The sequence below is a fragment of the Heloderma suspectum genome, chromosome 4 (assembly GCF_057233095.1).
Source record: "Heloderma suspectum isolate Gila_16-S chromosome 4, 16-S_ref, whole genome shotgun sequence".
Taxonomy (NCBI): Eukaryota; Metazoa; Chordata; class Lepidosauria; order Squamata; family Helodermatidae; genus Heloderma; species Heloderma suspectum.
In genome coordinates, this window is record NC_139461.1 from 40711924 (window position 1) to 40730050 (window position 18127).

The 18127-nt window shown below is 40.2% G+C and overlaps 1 protein-coding gene across 13 annotated transcripts in view; it reads right to left on the bottom strand.

The window, feature by feature from the left end:
* Positions 1–18127, bottom strand: part of VPS13B (vacuolar protein sorting 13 homolog B) — a 623510-nt gene that overhangs the window by 403650 nt on the left and 201733 nt on the right. For 9 of the 13 annotated variants that reach the window (XM_084849024.1, XM_084849023.1, XM_084849026.1 and 6 more), the window contains one exon: positions 11637–11669. The exons of the other annotated variants lie outside the window; for them this stretch is intronic. In XM_084849024.1, the coding sequence (XP_084705150.1) occupies positions 11637–11669 (33 nt within the window). The remainder of the gene's footprint in view (positions 1–11636; positions 11670–18127) is intronic. 13 annotated transcript variants of the gene reach the window in all.

The following is an 18127-nucleotide window of genomic DNA, read 5'->3' on the forward strand; positions in this document are numbered from 1 at the left end:
CAGAACTCATCCATGGGAGCCCATTCCACAGGGGTGAGAAGGTAGCTGCCTCTCATAATTGAATGAGCTGTGGGTTTCCCGGGCTTTCATATACCAGAAGAATATAGTATTTCAGCCATCTGGAAACAGTTGTTCACAATACTTTTTTGTCCATGGATGCTTCCTGGAAAGACACAGCAATTCAGATTTTCTGAATGATGCCAACCCGTCCAGGTGAAAATGACTGCCATTCTGACATCCAGGTTACGCCAATCCTTTTCTCTCTAGTGGGTTGGCTTCAGGCACAAAGATGGTAAGATCTTGGGACTTAAGGAATGCTAAATTTACCTAGCAGATAGATGGGTCTGGGTGTAACAAGACCTTCTCTTTGTGGAGAACATACAACTGTACTTAAATAATAAGGCTCCTAGTTCTGATATCCGATGTTCTAATGTGACCACCACCAGAAATACCATTTTAAACATAAGAATCTTAAGGGAGACCTTCCCCATGGACTCAAAGGGAACATGCAGTTCAGCTTCCAGTTGGAGAACCTGTGAACAGGTGGATGATTTAAGAGGGCCATTTAGAAAACTATAGAGATGTGGTTGACTAGCCAGCCACATCTTCCCCATCTGGCAGCCCAGCAAGCTGTTTAGAGTAGAGCTCTGCCTTTTTTGTGTATTTGTGCACAGTCCTTTGGAAAGGCCAGCTTGAAAGAAATCCAGAATGTTCTGTACCTTCCACCCTCCCGCATCATACTAGGATAGGAAGGCCTTGGAGTACACTCTGTTAGTTAAGACCCTACAGGATAACAGCAAGATACTTAATACCTCTTTGGAGTAGCACAATCCACTCAGCCATTGCTGCTCAGCCTCCAGGCTATCAGATGGAACATGAGTGGTTGCAGATGAACAACTGACCCTTGAATAAGAAGGTCTTCCCTCTTGGAAAGCCTCCAGCACTTCTGAATCAACAGGTTGTCTAGGTCCAGGAACCAAGGGCATGGTGGCCAGATTCCAGGATCCTTTGAAGTACCCTAAATAGCAGAGGCAGGGGTGAGAAGGTTTACAGCAGACCTTAGGGACATGGTATCTCTAGGGCATTGCTTTCTGTGGTTTCTGTGCATTGGATCTTCAACATTAACTGAAGTAGTTATGCATTTTCTGTGTGATAAATAGATCTATTAAGAAAAGAATACCACCTCAGAGCTGGATTGTCCCACCTCTAGCTAGACTGTCCTTCCATCCTCTCACAGGGCCATTACCACCAACTGCCCTGTGAGAAGAATTACAGGAGAAGTGGGGAGGGAGGCAGACTGGCAACACCTCAGAGCCTGTTCCAGCTGGAATGCCCCTCCTTCACCATGTATAGTCATTACCACAAACTCTAAGAAGTATCCTTAAGAAGAGTTATATTTTAATATTATTGTATTCTATTAATGTATCTTTGTGTTATTTGTAAGCCACCTTGGAAGGATCTGTATCCTGATAGGTGGGTTATAAAGAATCTTCTTCTTATTATTTGCCCAAAGCATAGGGCCATCTGTCTGAAGACTTGATGGTATAGATGCTACTCTGAGTCCTGTATCGATATCCAGCTGAGCCAATCTGCTACAAACTTAGCTTTCTCTGCCTGATGCTCACCTCTGATTGATGACAGGTCATTATTATACAGTGCTTATTGTGTAGTGCTAACAACTCTTTCCTGTCTATATCTATATACTTTGGCCAACATATTGCCCATTCATATCAAGACATGACAGTTCTGGACCATTTCCTGGAAATCTATTAGGGTCAGTTTGATGGCGCCAAGAAAAAGGTTCCCCCAAACACACTATTGAGTGCAATATCTGTCTGAAGCCAGGAAATCCATACACTTCCCTCACCCTACAGATTAATCTAAACACATTCAGAACAGTACCTCAAGATGACTCAAGCAAGCAAACTAAGCCCCACACATATATTAGAAGGGAAGACAAAACCCACTTAGCTTATTTCATCCCAAACCCAAATCTAGTAGATATGTCAACTGATTTATAGAGATCCCTCATCCTCACACAAGGGATACAACCCTTTTTTTCAGAGGGGTTTGTGTGTGTCGGTGTGTGCGTGCACATCAATGTGATTGCATTCTATACTAAGGCATGATGGGTAAATGTCTGAACGGCACACACTTTGAACAGCAGGAATCCACCGCCATTGATCATCATAAATATAGTCACTAGCACACACATTATTATTCTTTCTTCAACTTGCAAGTGGACATAAAAGAAAGATTATAGGTCTGATGTATTACCCGGACAGCTGGAGAAGGAGCAAATAGTTTTCTGCCAAGACTGATTTAATTTGTTAATGCTATATTCCTGTTCTATGTTTACAAATGTATTAACCATGCCCAAGTACAAAGAGGTATTATAGATTTCATAGTTATTTACAGATTTTGAAATATGTTTGTACTTTTGTCTTTGAGAATGTATTTCTGAAGTTGAAAAGAGCAACCTATTCCAGAGTGTATGAAACAAACTGGGGAGTCAAGCAGGCACAGTGTGTATAACTCTGACTTTGTACTTGTAAACATCCTTTCCACACTGAGCCCTCTGGGACAGTCGAGGAATTCAGTGAATGAACTACTTGGAATAAATGAAGAACACTTGACTTGGCATGTAAAACTTCTCACTGATTAAAAGTAAGTAAAACTGTTCCTCAGCACTCCATTTAAAAAAAAAAAACACGCTGTGGTAGTAGCAGTAACTTTTAATGTTATTAAAGCCTTATAATCCCTGCACGCACACATAGCTTGTTAAAAATCTTTAAACCCCAACCCAGTTCAAGCCTGAAAATCTTATAACAATCCAGTGAATCCCAGAAAATACTGGGAAGTGCCAAGCTGCATGTTCCTTATTCAGAGGACTCCAGGAATTGTCAGCAGTTTTGTTCTACAGATGCAGCTACAAATGTTTCTGAAGATAAGCATGAACAGACTTTGCAACTTCAGCAGTTTATGAAGCCACCTCTAATTTAGTTTTATATATCAGGAAAGTAACACAGAAGTTATTGTGTGTCAAAGCTACCATGAAGATTATTTACCACATCTTTTTAAGGAACACCTCAAGACCTATGGTATGGTAAATTTCTCCTCAGAAAAGAAAGATGATCAAAAATGTAAGTGCACAAAAATGAGGAAGTTTTACAGAATGTAAGGTGCAGTATTAATTGCAGGTACCAATCACATCAGATTAAAATTGTTGATGTTTGCATATATACACAAACAAATATTTTTAATAGCTAAAAAATACCCTCAGGAAATATCAGTTTATTTAACTATTAATTCATCAAAGCATCTTGCTATCTCGCCAGATTAAAACTTCTTTAATATATAGCTTTAAAACAGTTTCTACAACATATGAGAAGCCTTACATGGTCACTGTACGTTCCTTAATGTGTCCATATGGGGGCAGTAATGTTTAAGAAAGTAATAACTATACTATAGTTACCTTAATTATTTGTTCTGAAACTTCCTTGGAACTTCTCAATGAAAAAAACATATACAGCTATTATTCAAAAAGAAGCAAATATAAAATATGAAGGTTATGGCCTGCTGAACAGACATCTTTTAAAATGCCACTGAAGAATCATATTTAAGACCACCCAATATCGAGCCTCATCTCCGGAGTGTGTAGGATTTTCTTCTCAGCAAAATATATTGGCAGCAGTACATCTTCATTTCTACATCTGAGTTTCTCTTTCAGTGATATTATCCTGTAGTATGTTCCTGCGATCAGCCACTGAAGTGTGTTTCTTTCCCACATTTCTCATTCTGCTGTTGCAAGTTTCACAACTGATCTTTAGAGCAACTTAAAACCAGCACACTAATTGGTTAGGAAATTGTACTGTAATTTTTTTCAGTCCTCTCTAGCCATTTTTTTCATACATGAACTACACATTCAATAACTGCCAAATATATGAACTAGCATTTATCAGTCATGGTAAGATATGATCTTCCATATCTTATCCACAAGACTGTAAACAAGAAACCCAAGCAAGTCTCAATATATCAAAACCAATGGACTGAGTATGGTGACTCACAAAAATGATATAATGACTGGACTGAGTGCTCCAACCTAAACTGACAATGTACCCATTAACTAGTGGCTGGAGTAGAGGTGGCTATACAATTACGATAATGTTCAAACTATTTTAAAAAAATAATGCCCAGATCTGCTTTTGTATTTCTGCTGTCCGTACATCAAACTTAAAAGCTACATTGTCTAGGTATGTACAACCCCTTTGCCCTTTCTTTACCACATTAATAATCCCTGCCACTAGTGAAATAATCCAGATGAGACACTGGAAATCCATGATTGAGCCTACCATATCTTTGAAAATCAACTGCTGTGGGGGATGGAAATTGTACTGTGGCAGTGGCCTTGGGGAGGTCAAACCTCCCCCCCTCACCACAATTTCAACAGAATTCAGACCCGATAGGTAGATCTGCTTGGTAGATCTGATCATGAATCTGGTTTAGGCATTAAAAACCACACCTGTTGATCAAATTGTTTATAATATTCTATTGCCAGATATTACTGATTTATTTACATTTTCCCCAGTATATTTGGGGAGGAGGTGGATTTCTCAACATTTTATGCGTGGCTATAAAGGATCATTCTTGGTGGAAAGAGAAGAGACTAAAACTGGCAAGAGAGAAAATGTGGGGTGGCAATAGAAAAAGGCTATTGCCAAATGGCTTGGTGAGAATGAAGGAAAAAAATGTATCAATAGATGCTCCTGTTGAAGGTAACGCAGCCCAATATCAAGTCCCCTAGGTCTGTGTCCTGGATTTCAACGTATTCTATATGCCAAATGTTGTTATGATTTCATTTTCTTGCAAAGAGTGGGGAAATGTACATTGTTATTATGTAAGGATACAAGGGGAGGGAAAAGGAACACCCAGGTACGCTGTTCACGATGTGTAATTATACCCCATGGTAGAACTAACACCAAAAAAAGATGTCCTCTTCATCAGAAGAGATTGGAATGCTAAAGTAGGAAGTCAAGAAATCACCGGGATAACAGGCAAGCATGGCCTTGGTGTACAAAATGAAGCAGGACAAAGGCTAATAGAGTTTTGCCAAGAGAACACGCTGATCATAGCAAACACTCTTTTCCAACAGCACAAGAGGCGACTCTACACATGGACATCACCAGATGGTCAATATCGAAATCAGATTGATTATGTCCTTTGCAGCCAAAGATGGAGAAGCTCTATACAGTCAGTAAAAACAAGACCTGGAGCTGACTGTGGCTCAGATCATGAGCTGCTTCTTGCAAAATTTCGGCTTAAATTGAAGAACGTAGGGAAAACCACTGAACCATTCAGGTATGACCTAAATCATATCCCTTATGAATATACAGTGGAGGCGACGAATAGATTTAAGGGATTCGACCTGATAGACAGAGTGCCTGACAAGCTATGGACGGAGATCTGTAACATTGTTCAGGAAGCAACAACTCAATCCATCCCAAAGAAAAAGGAAATGCAAGAAAGCAAAGTGGCTGTCTGATGAGGCTTTACAAGTAGCTCACGAAAGAAGGGAAGCGAAAAGCAAGGGAGAAAGGGGAGGATATACCCAACTGAATGCAGATTTCCAGAGAATAGCAAGGAGAGACAAGAAGGCCTTCTTAAATGAACAATGCAAAGAAATCGAGGAAAACAACAGAATGGGAAAGACTAGAGATCTCTTCAAGAAAATCGGAGATCTCAATTGAACATTTTGTGCAAAGATGGGCATGATAAAGGACAAAGAAGGCAGGGACCTAATAGAAGCAGATGAGATTAAGAAGAGGTGGAAAGAATACACAGAAGAACTATACAGGAAGGATCTTAATGTCTCTGATAGCCATGATAGTGTGGTCACTGAACTTGAGCCAGACATCCTAGAGAGTGAAGTCAAGTGGGCCTTAGGAAGCATTACTAACAACAAAGCTAGCGGAGATGACAGTATTCCAACTGAGCTATTTAAGATCCTAAAAGATGATGCTGTTAAAGTGCTGCACTCAATATGCCAACAAATTTGAAACACTCAGCAATGGCCACAAGACTGGAAAAGGTCAGTTTACATTCCAGTTCCAAAGAAGGGCAATGCCAAAGAGTGTTCAAACTACCGTACAATTGCGCTCATTTCACATGCTAGCAAGGTTATGCCCCAAATCCTACAAGCTAGGCTTCAGCAGTATGTGAACCGAGAACTACCGGAAGTCCAAGCTGGGTTTCGAAGAGGCAGAGGAACTAGAGATCAAATCGCCAACATTCGCTGCATCATGGAGAAAGCAAGAGAATTCCAGAAAAACGTCTATTTCTGCTTCATTGACTACGCTAAAGCCTTTGGTTGTGTGGATCACAACAAACTCTGGCAAATTCTTCAAGAGATGGGAGTACCAGACCACCTTACCTGTCTCCTGAGAAACCTGTACGAGGGTCAAGAAGCAACAGTAAGAACTGGACATGGAACAACCGATTGGTTCAAAACTGGGAAAGGATAACGACAAGGCTGTATATTGTCGCCCTGCTTATTTAACTTATATGCAGAGTACATCATGAGACATGCCGGGTTGGATGAAACAGAGCTTGGAATTAAGATTGCCGGGAGAATTATCAACAACCTCAGATACGCAGACGATACCACCCTAATGGCAGAAAGTGAAGAGGATCTAAAAAGCCTATTGTTGAGGGTGAAAGTAGAGAGTACAAAAGCTGGTTTGAAACTCAACATTAAAAAAACTAAGATCATGGCATCTGGCCCCATCACTTCCTGGCATACAGAAGGGGAAGAAATGGAAGCAGTGACAGATTTTACTTTCTTGGGCTCCAAGATCACCGCAGACGGTGACTGTAGCCATGAAATTAAAAGACGCTTGCTCCTTGGGAGGAAAGCTATGGCAAACCTAGACAGCATAGTAAGAAGCAGAGACACCACTTTGCCGACAAAGGTTCGTATAATCAAAGCTATGGTTTTCCCAGTGGCAACGTATGGCTGTGAGAGCTGGACTATAAAGAAGGCTGAGCACCAAAGAATCGATGTTTTTGAACTGTGGTACTGGAGAAGACTCTAATGAGTCTCCTGGACTGCAAGGAGGTCAAATCAGTCCATCCTAAAGGAAATCAACCCTGAGCGCTCATTGGAAAGACAGATACTGAAGCTGAAGCTCAAATATTTTGGCCACCTAATGCGAAGAGAAAACTCCCTGGAAAAGACCCTGATGCTGGGAAAGATTGAAGGCAAAAGGAGAAGGGGACGGCAGAGGATGAGATGGCTAGATAGCATCACCAATGCAATGAATATGGACTTGAGCACACTCTGGGAGAGAACCCAGGACAGGAAGGCCTGGCATGTGATGGTCCATGGGGTCACGAAGAGTCGGACACGACTGAACAACTGAACAACAAAAATCAAATTGTAGGGTTAGGGATGATATATTTCCTGACTTCTTCACACTCCTAATTTATTCTCACCATGAACAGGTTGGCCTTTATATAGGCTGAAACAATGCAAACAGTAACTATTTATTGGGGAAATCCCCCTATAGAATGGTGACAATTGTGCCTGAAATGATCTCACAGTCATGTGTGTCAAGGGGGAGACACACACACCAAAGAAAATGTGCTCTTGTATGTGATGAAGCTGTATTAATATAAACATAATGGTACTTCTAGAAATAAACAGGCCAACTGATCAAATTCAGCTGGGAGGGGGAAATCCCAGTCCCTCCATTTTCAAGGGAAGGTAAATATCTAGGAATCATCCCTAGAAATTGTTGAAAAAGCTAGTCCAAAAGATTTGGCCTGCACACAAGACAAAGATGGGAAAGATCTGCTTGCTCTGAGTTACAGATGAGTACTGTGACTAAATCACAACCTCACTTGGCCAAGACTGATGTGGATTTCCGGTACAGAAAAAAAGGGCTTATCTGTGTCAGGTTGTTAGCTCAAAGAACAGACACTGCCCTATCCAGGGCTAAAGAAGGTCAAAGCTAGGGAGCATATCTGGTGATTAAGTTGATAGCTATCACTCCAGCTGACTACCAGAAGGAACTGTAGGGTTCATTACAGATGGAAGTGGCTTAAAGACTGAAAAGGGATCAGTTTTCTTCATAATTTGGAACTAATAGGGAGCTTCCTCTATAGCAGATGGATTTTCTCTGCCTACTGGAGTAGGACCTTAGCAGTTGCAGCTAAATACATGGTGTAGTCATAGAAAGAGAAAGTTGAGAATTCTCTCAACTGCAGTTCTGATCCAAGCAATGACTCAGATCAAAATAACCAATCAAACAAACTTGGACATTCACAGCCCTCTCATTCTCTGAATTTAGAAGCTACCTTTGCAAGTTTTGATAATAATCCTCCTCACAGTTACACACGCTACACTAAAACCAGTTTAGAAATGCATATCTATAATTGTGTTCACCGTCTTTTGTTGCAGGCACCTTCCTCTGAATTATGCTCAAGGAGAGTAACCTAGAAGCATTGATTTATATATTTTAATATGAAAGGATATTTTAAAAATGTGTGTCAATTTCTGATAGCCATTGAAACTGGTTTGTTTGTTTGCTGCATCTGTTATTGGTAACCAGCTGGCAGTGTGTCATGGGATAGTGTTTTCCTTCTCTTAAGCCTCTCCATTCTGGAGCACAAAATCCCACTGCCAGCTTCAAGTTTGGTTAAATTTGATAGCCCTTGTTCAGGCATTATGCCTCACAGGACTCCAACTACCTAAGGGGCACAGCAGGGCAGTGCTGGCTGGCCCCACCCCTGCATCTCCTGTCATGCACTTGGGGTCGGGGGGGGGGAGAGAGAGTCTGAAGAAGGATGCCTGCTCTACACACATAGGCTCCCTACCAGGATTCTAAATCATGCAGGAAGCCTATGTGCATACAGCAGGCTTTATTTTTCATATCTCACCCCCCTATGTGTGGACAACAACAGGCAGCAGGGACATGAAGGTAGAGGGTGGGGTCAGCAAGTGTGGCCCTGTCTCTCCCCCACATAATTGCAATCATATGAGGCCTAGCACCTGAATAGGACTCACATTGCATGAAAATCTCACAATAATTATAGGAGAAAATACTGAACGATCTAATAGAATTAACCCTATAGGATTTCCAGGCATGGATTATCAGCCAATGCCACAAATGATGTTTTAGTGTAATACCTGAGCCAAAACACAAACTGGTAAGGAAGCAAACAGTATTGAGATGCATGCAAGGATACCTATGATCAATGAGTATTTCTAAGACACACACTTCAGAGGATACTCTCCTGGTCTATTAAAGTTTCCAGGTATCCAGAGTCAACTGTGTCTGAGTCTTCTTTTCATCATCACTAGGGCCTTTAAAAAAGCTGTTCAAAAGCTCTTCCTTGGAGTTTGGTTTCAGGAGAGGCACTCAAACAGTGCAATTCCCTCCAATTCCCTCTTCTGATCTTCTTCACCAGTTTCCCTGGAAGCTTTGCTCTGTCCTATGGCAACCTTGATTTGCCTCCATTTCCCACATATGGGGATTGCTGGCATCTTGTCGCCATGCTTTACACCTTTGTAGGTACCATCACCATGTCACTCCCAGTCCAGTCACGTTCTCCTCTGGCTAAGATGGATGTTAAATAGCTGGTAAGTTCCAGGAAGCCTGCATTCTTGAATAAGCAGAACCAAGGTATTTTCTACTATCTTCCCCCAAAAGAAAATTCTGGAGCCAGGGCAGTAATTGGCTAAGAACATCACTATCATAATTAACCAGACCCACAGATTTTACATACCTGGAGTTCAGAGCCTTTGAAAAGGCATATTGAAATGTTAGAGTAGTCAGAAGAGTCATATTATAGGGTCAGAAAAGTTAAACAGGGCCTTTATATTTTACTATATACAATTTAAAGTACAATCCCATGCATGTTTACTCACAGGTTCCATTGAGTAAAGTCCTATTCAGGTGTTCTTCTTGCAGGTAAGCTCTACATGAGAGGAGGGAGAGCGGGAAGAGGCACACTAGCTTTCCACACACCCCTCTCCATTCTTGTCGTCCTAGATGTGGAGGGTAACTATTTGCAGAAGAGAGCTTCCTCTAATCAGGCTGTCCCTGAGATTTTAGAACCAGATTTTCCAGGGTTCTATATCTTGGGGAGAGCCTCCACAGATATAGGAGACTCTCCTCTGCAGACAGTCACCCTCCACATGTAGAAGGTGACGAAAACAGTAAGGGAGGGGGTAAAAGCTAGTGTGCTTTTCCCCACTCACCGTCACTGCATGTAGAGCTTGCACATGAGAGGAACACCTTCACAGGGCTTCAATGAGTACAGGATTCCAGCCTTAGTTTTTCAATCTGTGTTTACTATTTATAGGTAAAGGGTCTTGATCCTTTGAACATTTTATGCCAATAGAAACACTCACCACTGTAAGCTACTACCTATGTGATTCCAAGGAATTTGATATTTGGTATTTTGCAAGATGAGAGCTACTTTGGTTTTTGAATGAAATAGTAACATGTTTAGGTGTCTTTAGACTAAATACAGAATGCCTTAACCTTGGCAGCAGTTGACTACAACTTATTTTTTCATCTTTACAGAACTTTTGATATAACAAAAATCATCAAAAAGGGAAATAAGGGAAATTATTTAAAAAAGGAACACTGAGGCTCTCCTAAGTAAAAACAATACACTACTTTTTAAGCAAGAAGACTAATGTATTCTGTTACCAATGCAATCTATAAATGTTCAGTGAAAATATCCATTTTCTTAGTCCACAGTGTTTAACTGGGACACAGTTAAAGCTACTTATTTCTTTGATTCCATTTTCAGCAACAAGTTGTTGAAAGTAAAGTCTACACCTTGACTTAATGATTTTCTGATGTTCACAGCACAGCTTTGTTTCAGAGCCTGGACCATAGCAAAAGAATATGACCAACATCCTACTGCTTTTATCTATTAATAAAGCTACTGTGTACATGAGTCCCCTCACCCTTTATGGCTATTTGTCTCTTCCATCCCACCCACCCCAGATTCATTACTTCACCATATTAACAATCCGTGCAGAGTCCTCTGCTAGTTTTATGAGGCAAAACCACAAAATGTCAGGTTAAGAAAACCCTTCCCCAAACCTCCCAAATAAAATACTGCCTCATAATACATTGCCTGTGAAAAAAATCTATTTACACAGATTCTCAATGAGCTAGCAACTTGAAATCATGGGTAATTAGTTGCCAACGTACATAAATGTATTACTACAAAAACAAACAAAGCAAAGAAATGAAAGTAAAATTGTTTGGTAATTTTAGAATAATGCTATAGCAGTAAGACCTATTTCATTTTAATGAAAGGCAATAAAAGACACCTTCAACACAGCCACATGATATGGTCTAGGCTACCTTATTCAGAAACTGAAATGTCATATGAAGGTTATTTAATGTTGATTATTAAATTAAGAAAAACCTCCCACAAATGGGTTTCATTTTCTACTGAAAGTCGGCTTTCTCACACAAAAGGGAGAACATAAGTCCATGTGAGATGTGTGAACTTTAGATAAGTTAATTAATTATATCTAGCCTCTCTGGTCTCAAAGGACATTCAAGGTAGCTCACCAAAGAAAGAGAAAAACAAAAATGAAATACAGATACCGGTACAGATGTAAGGATGGTTCTTGCTCCTTTCTATGAAAGAGAAACATTAAAAAATTACACAGGAAGTAACACATGGTATTCCCCCTACTCCCATGTAACACAATAAACCACCCTTATAACTTGTAGAACTAAAATGCCTAATCAAATGTTCTGTCTCCTGGTTTGAGTGGCTGTAACACAAGTCTGAATATAGAAACTCAAGCCAAAACATTTTAGCATGAGCCAAAGAAGTCTACTTGACTATTTTAAGAATATTCATGAAGCCTAAGATGACCACCAGAAATGCACTGTCCAATTATAAGCAACATATTGGTATTCATATATGTGAAGCTCTTTACACCAAAAATTGCTTACTTTAAAAAGCCCCCAAAGTTTTTTTTTCTAGTTACAGTAAAACCACCAAACAAGTACCAACAATACCAACAATATTTTTTTCAGCTGCACAAGTTTGTATCTTCCATAGAATAGTTTTTTGTTTTTTTTTTAAAAGCACTAGGAGTGTGTCTCAGGCCATAACGAAGTGACATGACTGGGATAACAGAGTGGTTAAAGGAGGAAAGGGTACCCAGAGGAATAGTACTAAGATGGAAAGATGCTATTCATATGGAATTGGCAAAACAGAACTTCCCCCCTCGTGCATGTGTGGTACAGAAGGATTTAAGGGGGGGATATAGAATTGGACTGAAAAAGGGAAATGAAAAAAGTTTGAACAAAGAGTTGTATTGAAGAATGTGATGTGTGTAGATTTTAATTTTAAAAAGTCAAGTTGGATATTAACTTGGAAAAATCTAAATGAAATCCTCTCATTTAGCTGTTGGTCACACTCAGTGCATGTGAGGGAGCTTAATACACTAGTTTATTTCCAGGTCTGCCACTACAGTCAGAAAGGAAGATGCTCTACTATCCCTTTATAGCCCTGAAGAAAACATTTCTTAAAATGCACTGGACCATGTATGTGAACCAATAAATTCAACAGGATCCAGATTGAGCTTTACTTTTGCTCAAGGTAAAGCATTTTGCTTTTTGCTTTTATGGCCATTTTTGGTATTGCTCTCCCTTCTTTTTTGTTTAACAAAAGTTATGCATGGGAGTGGGCCATGGGACATTACACTGCCTTCCCCACAGTCTCCTGCCTGGAACACTGCAGGTGTCAACCATGGTTAAGCATTATACCAAGAGGACTGTTAACCACAGATAAGGCTAACTAGGCATTCCACTTAGATCAGCAATTAAAAGCAGTTTTAAACCTGATTTCAAATCCTGGTTTGGTGGTTTATATTTAAGCAACATTAGTAATGATGGCAACATAACATTTAACTATAGTTAAATGGCCAGTGCTGAGAATTCCACTCCATAAGGTAGAAGATGAGAGTAAACAACCCTCCACTCTCAACAGCTTGGCCATGGTTAGGCAATTGTCAGTGTTACATCTGCATACACAGACCTGGTTCGCATCTCATGACAGCAATTCCTGGGTTGTTTAGCCCAGGATTTGTGAGGATCATGGACAATTGTTGGGTTAACTCTGGTTTGTTTATACTATAAACAGCCCAGAGTTCTGGAATCGCACATCACAATTCCGCTCATCCCCACTATTCCTGGGTTAAACAACCCAGGAATGGCCACTGTAGTGCACAAACCAGGTCACACACTCCACAAAAACATCACTGAAAGAAAAACTGTTACTGGGTTATAGGGTTCACTTTTTTCAATATGTATTGTATTATAGAAGGAGGAGGAGGAGGAGGAGGAGGAGGAGGAGGAGGCAGCATCTGGTTCTTCCTAAACACATTTGGAGTTCTGATAATTTTCTATTCCTCTTATATAGTTGGTGATTCTTGCTCTTCTTAGTTTTTGTATATGGTGACACACTGAAAAACATACAAACAAAAACCTAACCAACACAATCATTATTTCCATGAATGATGACTGTAATCACCTCTTGAATAATTTCACACAAACTATCACTGATCATATAATGCAGAGAGAGCCTTCTCATCATTTTAATGCAATTCCCCTCAGCATAAAACTGACTGGAATTTGATGAGCTTATCATCAATCCAAAGGAAGTAGGTGGTGTCAAAGATAAAGCAAGATGATTAAATAAATCTGGTGAAGATGTCAGCTTATCATTAAAACAGATTAGAAAAGGGTAAGAGGCCAGTATAACTGCCCTATACTGTCAAAAAAGAACAAAGTACTAAACCATGAACATGAAGAGCCATGAGTAATAAATAAATAAATTTTAAAAAGCTACTTGAATCTAACCTAATGAAGCTCCCTCCAACATAGGTCTAGTTCAGACATTTACAAAACAACTACACCTGTCCACCGCACTTGAAATAAAGAATGATGTGAGTGCACCATGCAGAGGCCTTGATGTGTCATTGACCAATGTGCACAATTCTTCCTAGAACGAAATAATATGCTAATTGAGTGGCTGTGCATATGGGTCTCCATGGAGAGCACCCACGTCATGTGTAACCTTCGTAGTGTGGTGTCAGGGAGGGGCCCCCATGCTGCTCCTTCACCACATGAAGACTGCCTGGTAACTGTCTCAACTAGGAGTTTAAGACTTGCTGATGAAGTTTATGTCACAATGAAGTCATGTTAGCCTCTGCACTGGGAAAGCACACTTTGTAGTTTTGCTGCTATGAAAGTTTCTACGATTTGCCAACATAAATGGCAAGTTCAGCAGTATGAACAAGTTATACATTATGAACCATAAGCAACCAGGGTGCTACGTATCATGCAATTTAAGGCCATTAGTCAAGTGCTGTCAGCAAGAGATTCACTTCAGTGAGTCCCAAGTTTCTCAGAAGATCAAAGTTAGCCAGTGCTGCATTCAGTCCTAACCAGATCCAGATTCACACTTTCGATTAGATATTTACGTTGATCTCATGACTATTGCTTTTCCAGATCTGTAAGAATAAGTGTGCTTTTGTTTTTTTTACTAATATTTGTTTAATTAAGGTAATTAATTACAGCTTAACTGAAGTATTTTAAACTAAAGACCTCACACAGCTTTCAAAGCAGAGTCTGTAAGTTAATCCTCTAAAAAAAAACTGGCACTGAGGATGAAGTCAATAAATTGTCAATTAATAACATGCTTACTTTGATGGCTCTTCAGTAATTTACTTTTATACCACTTCATAAATTTCTTAGTACAACTTCTGGAATTTTGAGTACAGTACCCCTGCCATGGGAAAATTTGGTTTAAATCTGCTCTACTGCCAATAAACCAATAAGACTAACTGGCTGATAATCCTCCCACACTGCACTGTTTAGGTATATGCAGTCAACCAGTGAAAGTTTAATTTGTTCCGCTAATGGCACAGAAAACTACTCAGAATTATTCACTGTAAGTCTAACTTCAGCTCTCTTCTGTCGAATGGACAAAACCTGAAATCATTCTATGCTTGGTAACTCAAGCTGTTTTATCTTTCTTTTGATCCAAAGCATAACAAATATAATGAGCACTACAGATAACTCAAGATTGAATTGCAAAAACAATTATGATACGCAAAACCCATAAGAAAAAATGTAGTATCTGCTCAGAACCATGCATCCTTTGTACTTTTCCCTGCTATCATATCTTTAAATGTTGATCTCAAGCCAAACAAAATATTAAGTATACCATATATACCAAATCTAGGTACATTCAAATAAATTTAGATGGCAGAAGGAACAACAGTAAATTAAAGATATGTTTTAAATTAACATTTCTTACCTTACGTTCCAATTCAATTATTGACAATTCAATTAATATCTTAAGTTTTATTATTTTCTGATTATTTGTTGTTAGTTGTTATTTGGCTTGTGTCCTTTATCAACAAAGGTTACATTTGGAAGAGATATAAATGGTACTTATTAACAATTAGCCACATATTTCTTTCATAAGAGAATGTTGCATATTGTCAGGGTAGAAACTGAGCCGATAGAACCCCAGAGCAGTTCTGATTCTGAGGAGGAACAGCAATCCGTGGGAGAGGAGCTCACTCATCCCTCACAGGCACAGCAGCTGGCAGAGATTCCTCCTTCCAGCATTCCTGAGATAGATAGTGATCCTGGCAGCGAGAAAGTGCTGGAGGGGGGCTTGCTGGACACTCGACGCAGACGCAGGGAGTGACGAGCGATGGAGGGCGCGGAAAGAAGGCGTAGCGTTGGTTTGGCGCGCAAGCAATGGTCGCGTCCCGAGGACCCAAGGGAAAGAGGGAGGAACTCTCCCTAGCCCATAAGTTCAGGTCTTCCAGTGATTCTCCTTCAAACGGGGACCAACTGCCTAACCTGGAGCATAGGCCACTCTGCTATCTTTCCCCAGTGCTGTTCTTTGCTTAGTCGCTGCTGATTAGCATCTGAAAGAATCATTAAGTTGTAAAAGGAATAAAGCCTTGAAAAGAATCCTTTTCGTCTGTGTCTTGAGTTGGCTATTGGAGGGGACTGTAAGAGGCAGCTAGGGCGCTCCTGACACATATGTATGAACTAAGATATTTTTTAGTAAAGTATAAAGCTCAAATCCTATGCTGTGTTGGCTACCATGTGAACTGAGAGCTGGCCCCGTTCCTTGTGCCAAGTCAGCAGCCATAATCAGCAAACACACTACAGTAGGATCTCTTTCAGAATACGGGTCACCCTTTGCCCATAGGTTGGCTTCCTAAGAGGCATGGGAATATTTCTGTCTAACACTATAACAGCTGTAGAACAGTTTGGGGAAGCAAGTGTATTGGAGGTGCATCACTTCAGCCCTAGTATGATCAGTGTTAGTAATTTCCTGGACACTGTGGTAGAAACATTTATAGGGCCAACTTGTAAATATGCTACTTGAACAAATAGCTAGAAGAGAGCTTCGGCTATTGGGCGGTATAGAAATGAAATGAATAAATAAATAAATAAAATAGAAGAATTCAGAGACCATGGGGTCCAGTTGCTAGCAATAAATTACTTTTCCCTTTTGCATTCTCTAGAATTTTAAGCCCAAAATTCAATTCAATTACACTGAATATGTTTATACAACCTTTTCTAACTGTATAAAATGGCTTAACAATCCTTCTTATGTCTAGGAATATAATGGTGAGGAGCTTGCTGTACTCTGGGAAGGTTGCTACAACTCATGACTTGGCAGGGATTCCTCTTACTCAGTGACAGTCAAGAATGAGGAAAAAAGTTTGACATCCAGAATAGAGGCATGGCTGCCATGCACAAATAGGGTAAAACTACCCTGGAGAGCAATGGAAACAAAATATGTGCAAAATCACAGCACTCCTGAATAATGAAATATAAGAAAGGAACAGTGCATTTAGGAATAGCAGAGGACCCGCCAGAAGAGATGGGGGTGCGAATGGGGGCTGCAAGGGGGAAGAGAGGACAGAGAAGTCTTGTTGTGCAAGCAGACTCTTGTAACTCTTGGATCCAACCCATGATCTGCACCTCCTGGACTAACATGAGGATTGGAATTATTCTTCAGTTTTTACACTTCTCTGAAATTTGCAATGCAGATCTTGGTTCAAAAATGTAACCAAATGCACTTAAAATTCACATTTTAGAACAAAATACTTCAGAAATACTTAATTTAGACAAAATATGTTTATAAATGGGTATTTTGTGAGGGAAATACTAAAAATGTGACTTAAATATGTACATATAGATCATACTACTTTTTTTTAAATCACACATTAATGCAGAAACAGGACAGAATGGACTATTTATTTATTTATTTATTTCTATACCACCCAATAGCCGAAGCTCTCTGGGCGGTTCACAAAAATTAAAACCAAAGAGCACACAATAAAACAATATAAAATATTGTTAAAAATTAAAACGACAGTATAACAACACAACCAGAATAAAACCAGAATAAAACCTAGCAGCAATGCAGGGATTTAAAATACAGATTTAAAACAGCAAAGCTAAAAGTCTAGAAAGCTAAAATGCTAAAATGTCTGGGAAAATAAAAAGGTCTTCACCTGGCACCGGAAAGAATACAATGTAGGTGCCAGGCGAACCTCACTAGGGAGCTCATTCCACAGCCGGGGTGTCACAGCAGAAAAAGCCCTCCTAGTAGCCACCCGCCTCACTTCCTTTGGCAGGGGCTCACGGAGAAGGGCCGCTGAGGATGACATTAAGGTCTGGGCAGGCACATATGGGAGGAGGCGATCCTTCAGATAACCTGGCCCCAAGCTGTTAAGTGCTCTGAATGTTAATACCACCAATTTGAATCGGGCCCAGAAATGGACTGACAGCCAGTGCATCTGGAAAAGTACTGGCATAATATGAGCTCATTGGCCAGTCCCTGTTAACAATCTTGCTGCCCTATTTTGGACCAGCTGAAGTTTCCAGGTGCTCTGCCTGATTGGCTCGGTGTCAACAGTTGCACCTAGAGGTGTCACAGGAGAGGGGGAGATCTTCCCCTCCCACCCCTTAAGTTAAGAGAGCTTGCCACCTTTTTCCCAAACGGAGAGCAACTTTCGTAGTTTCCCTTTGAGCTCCCT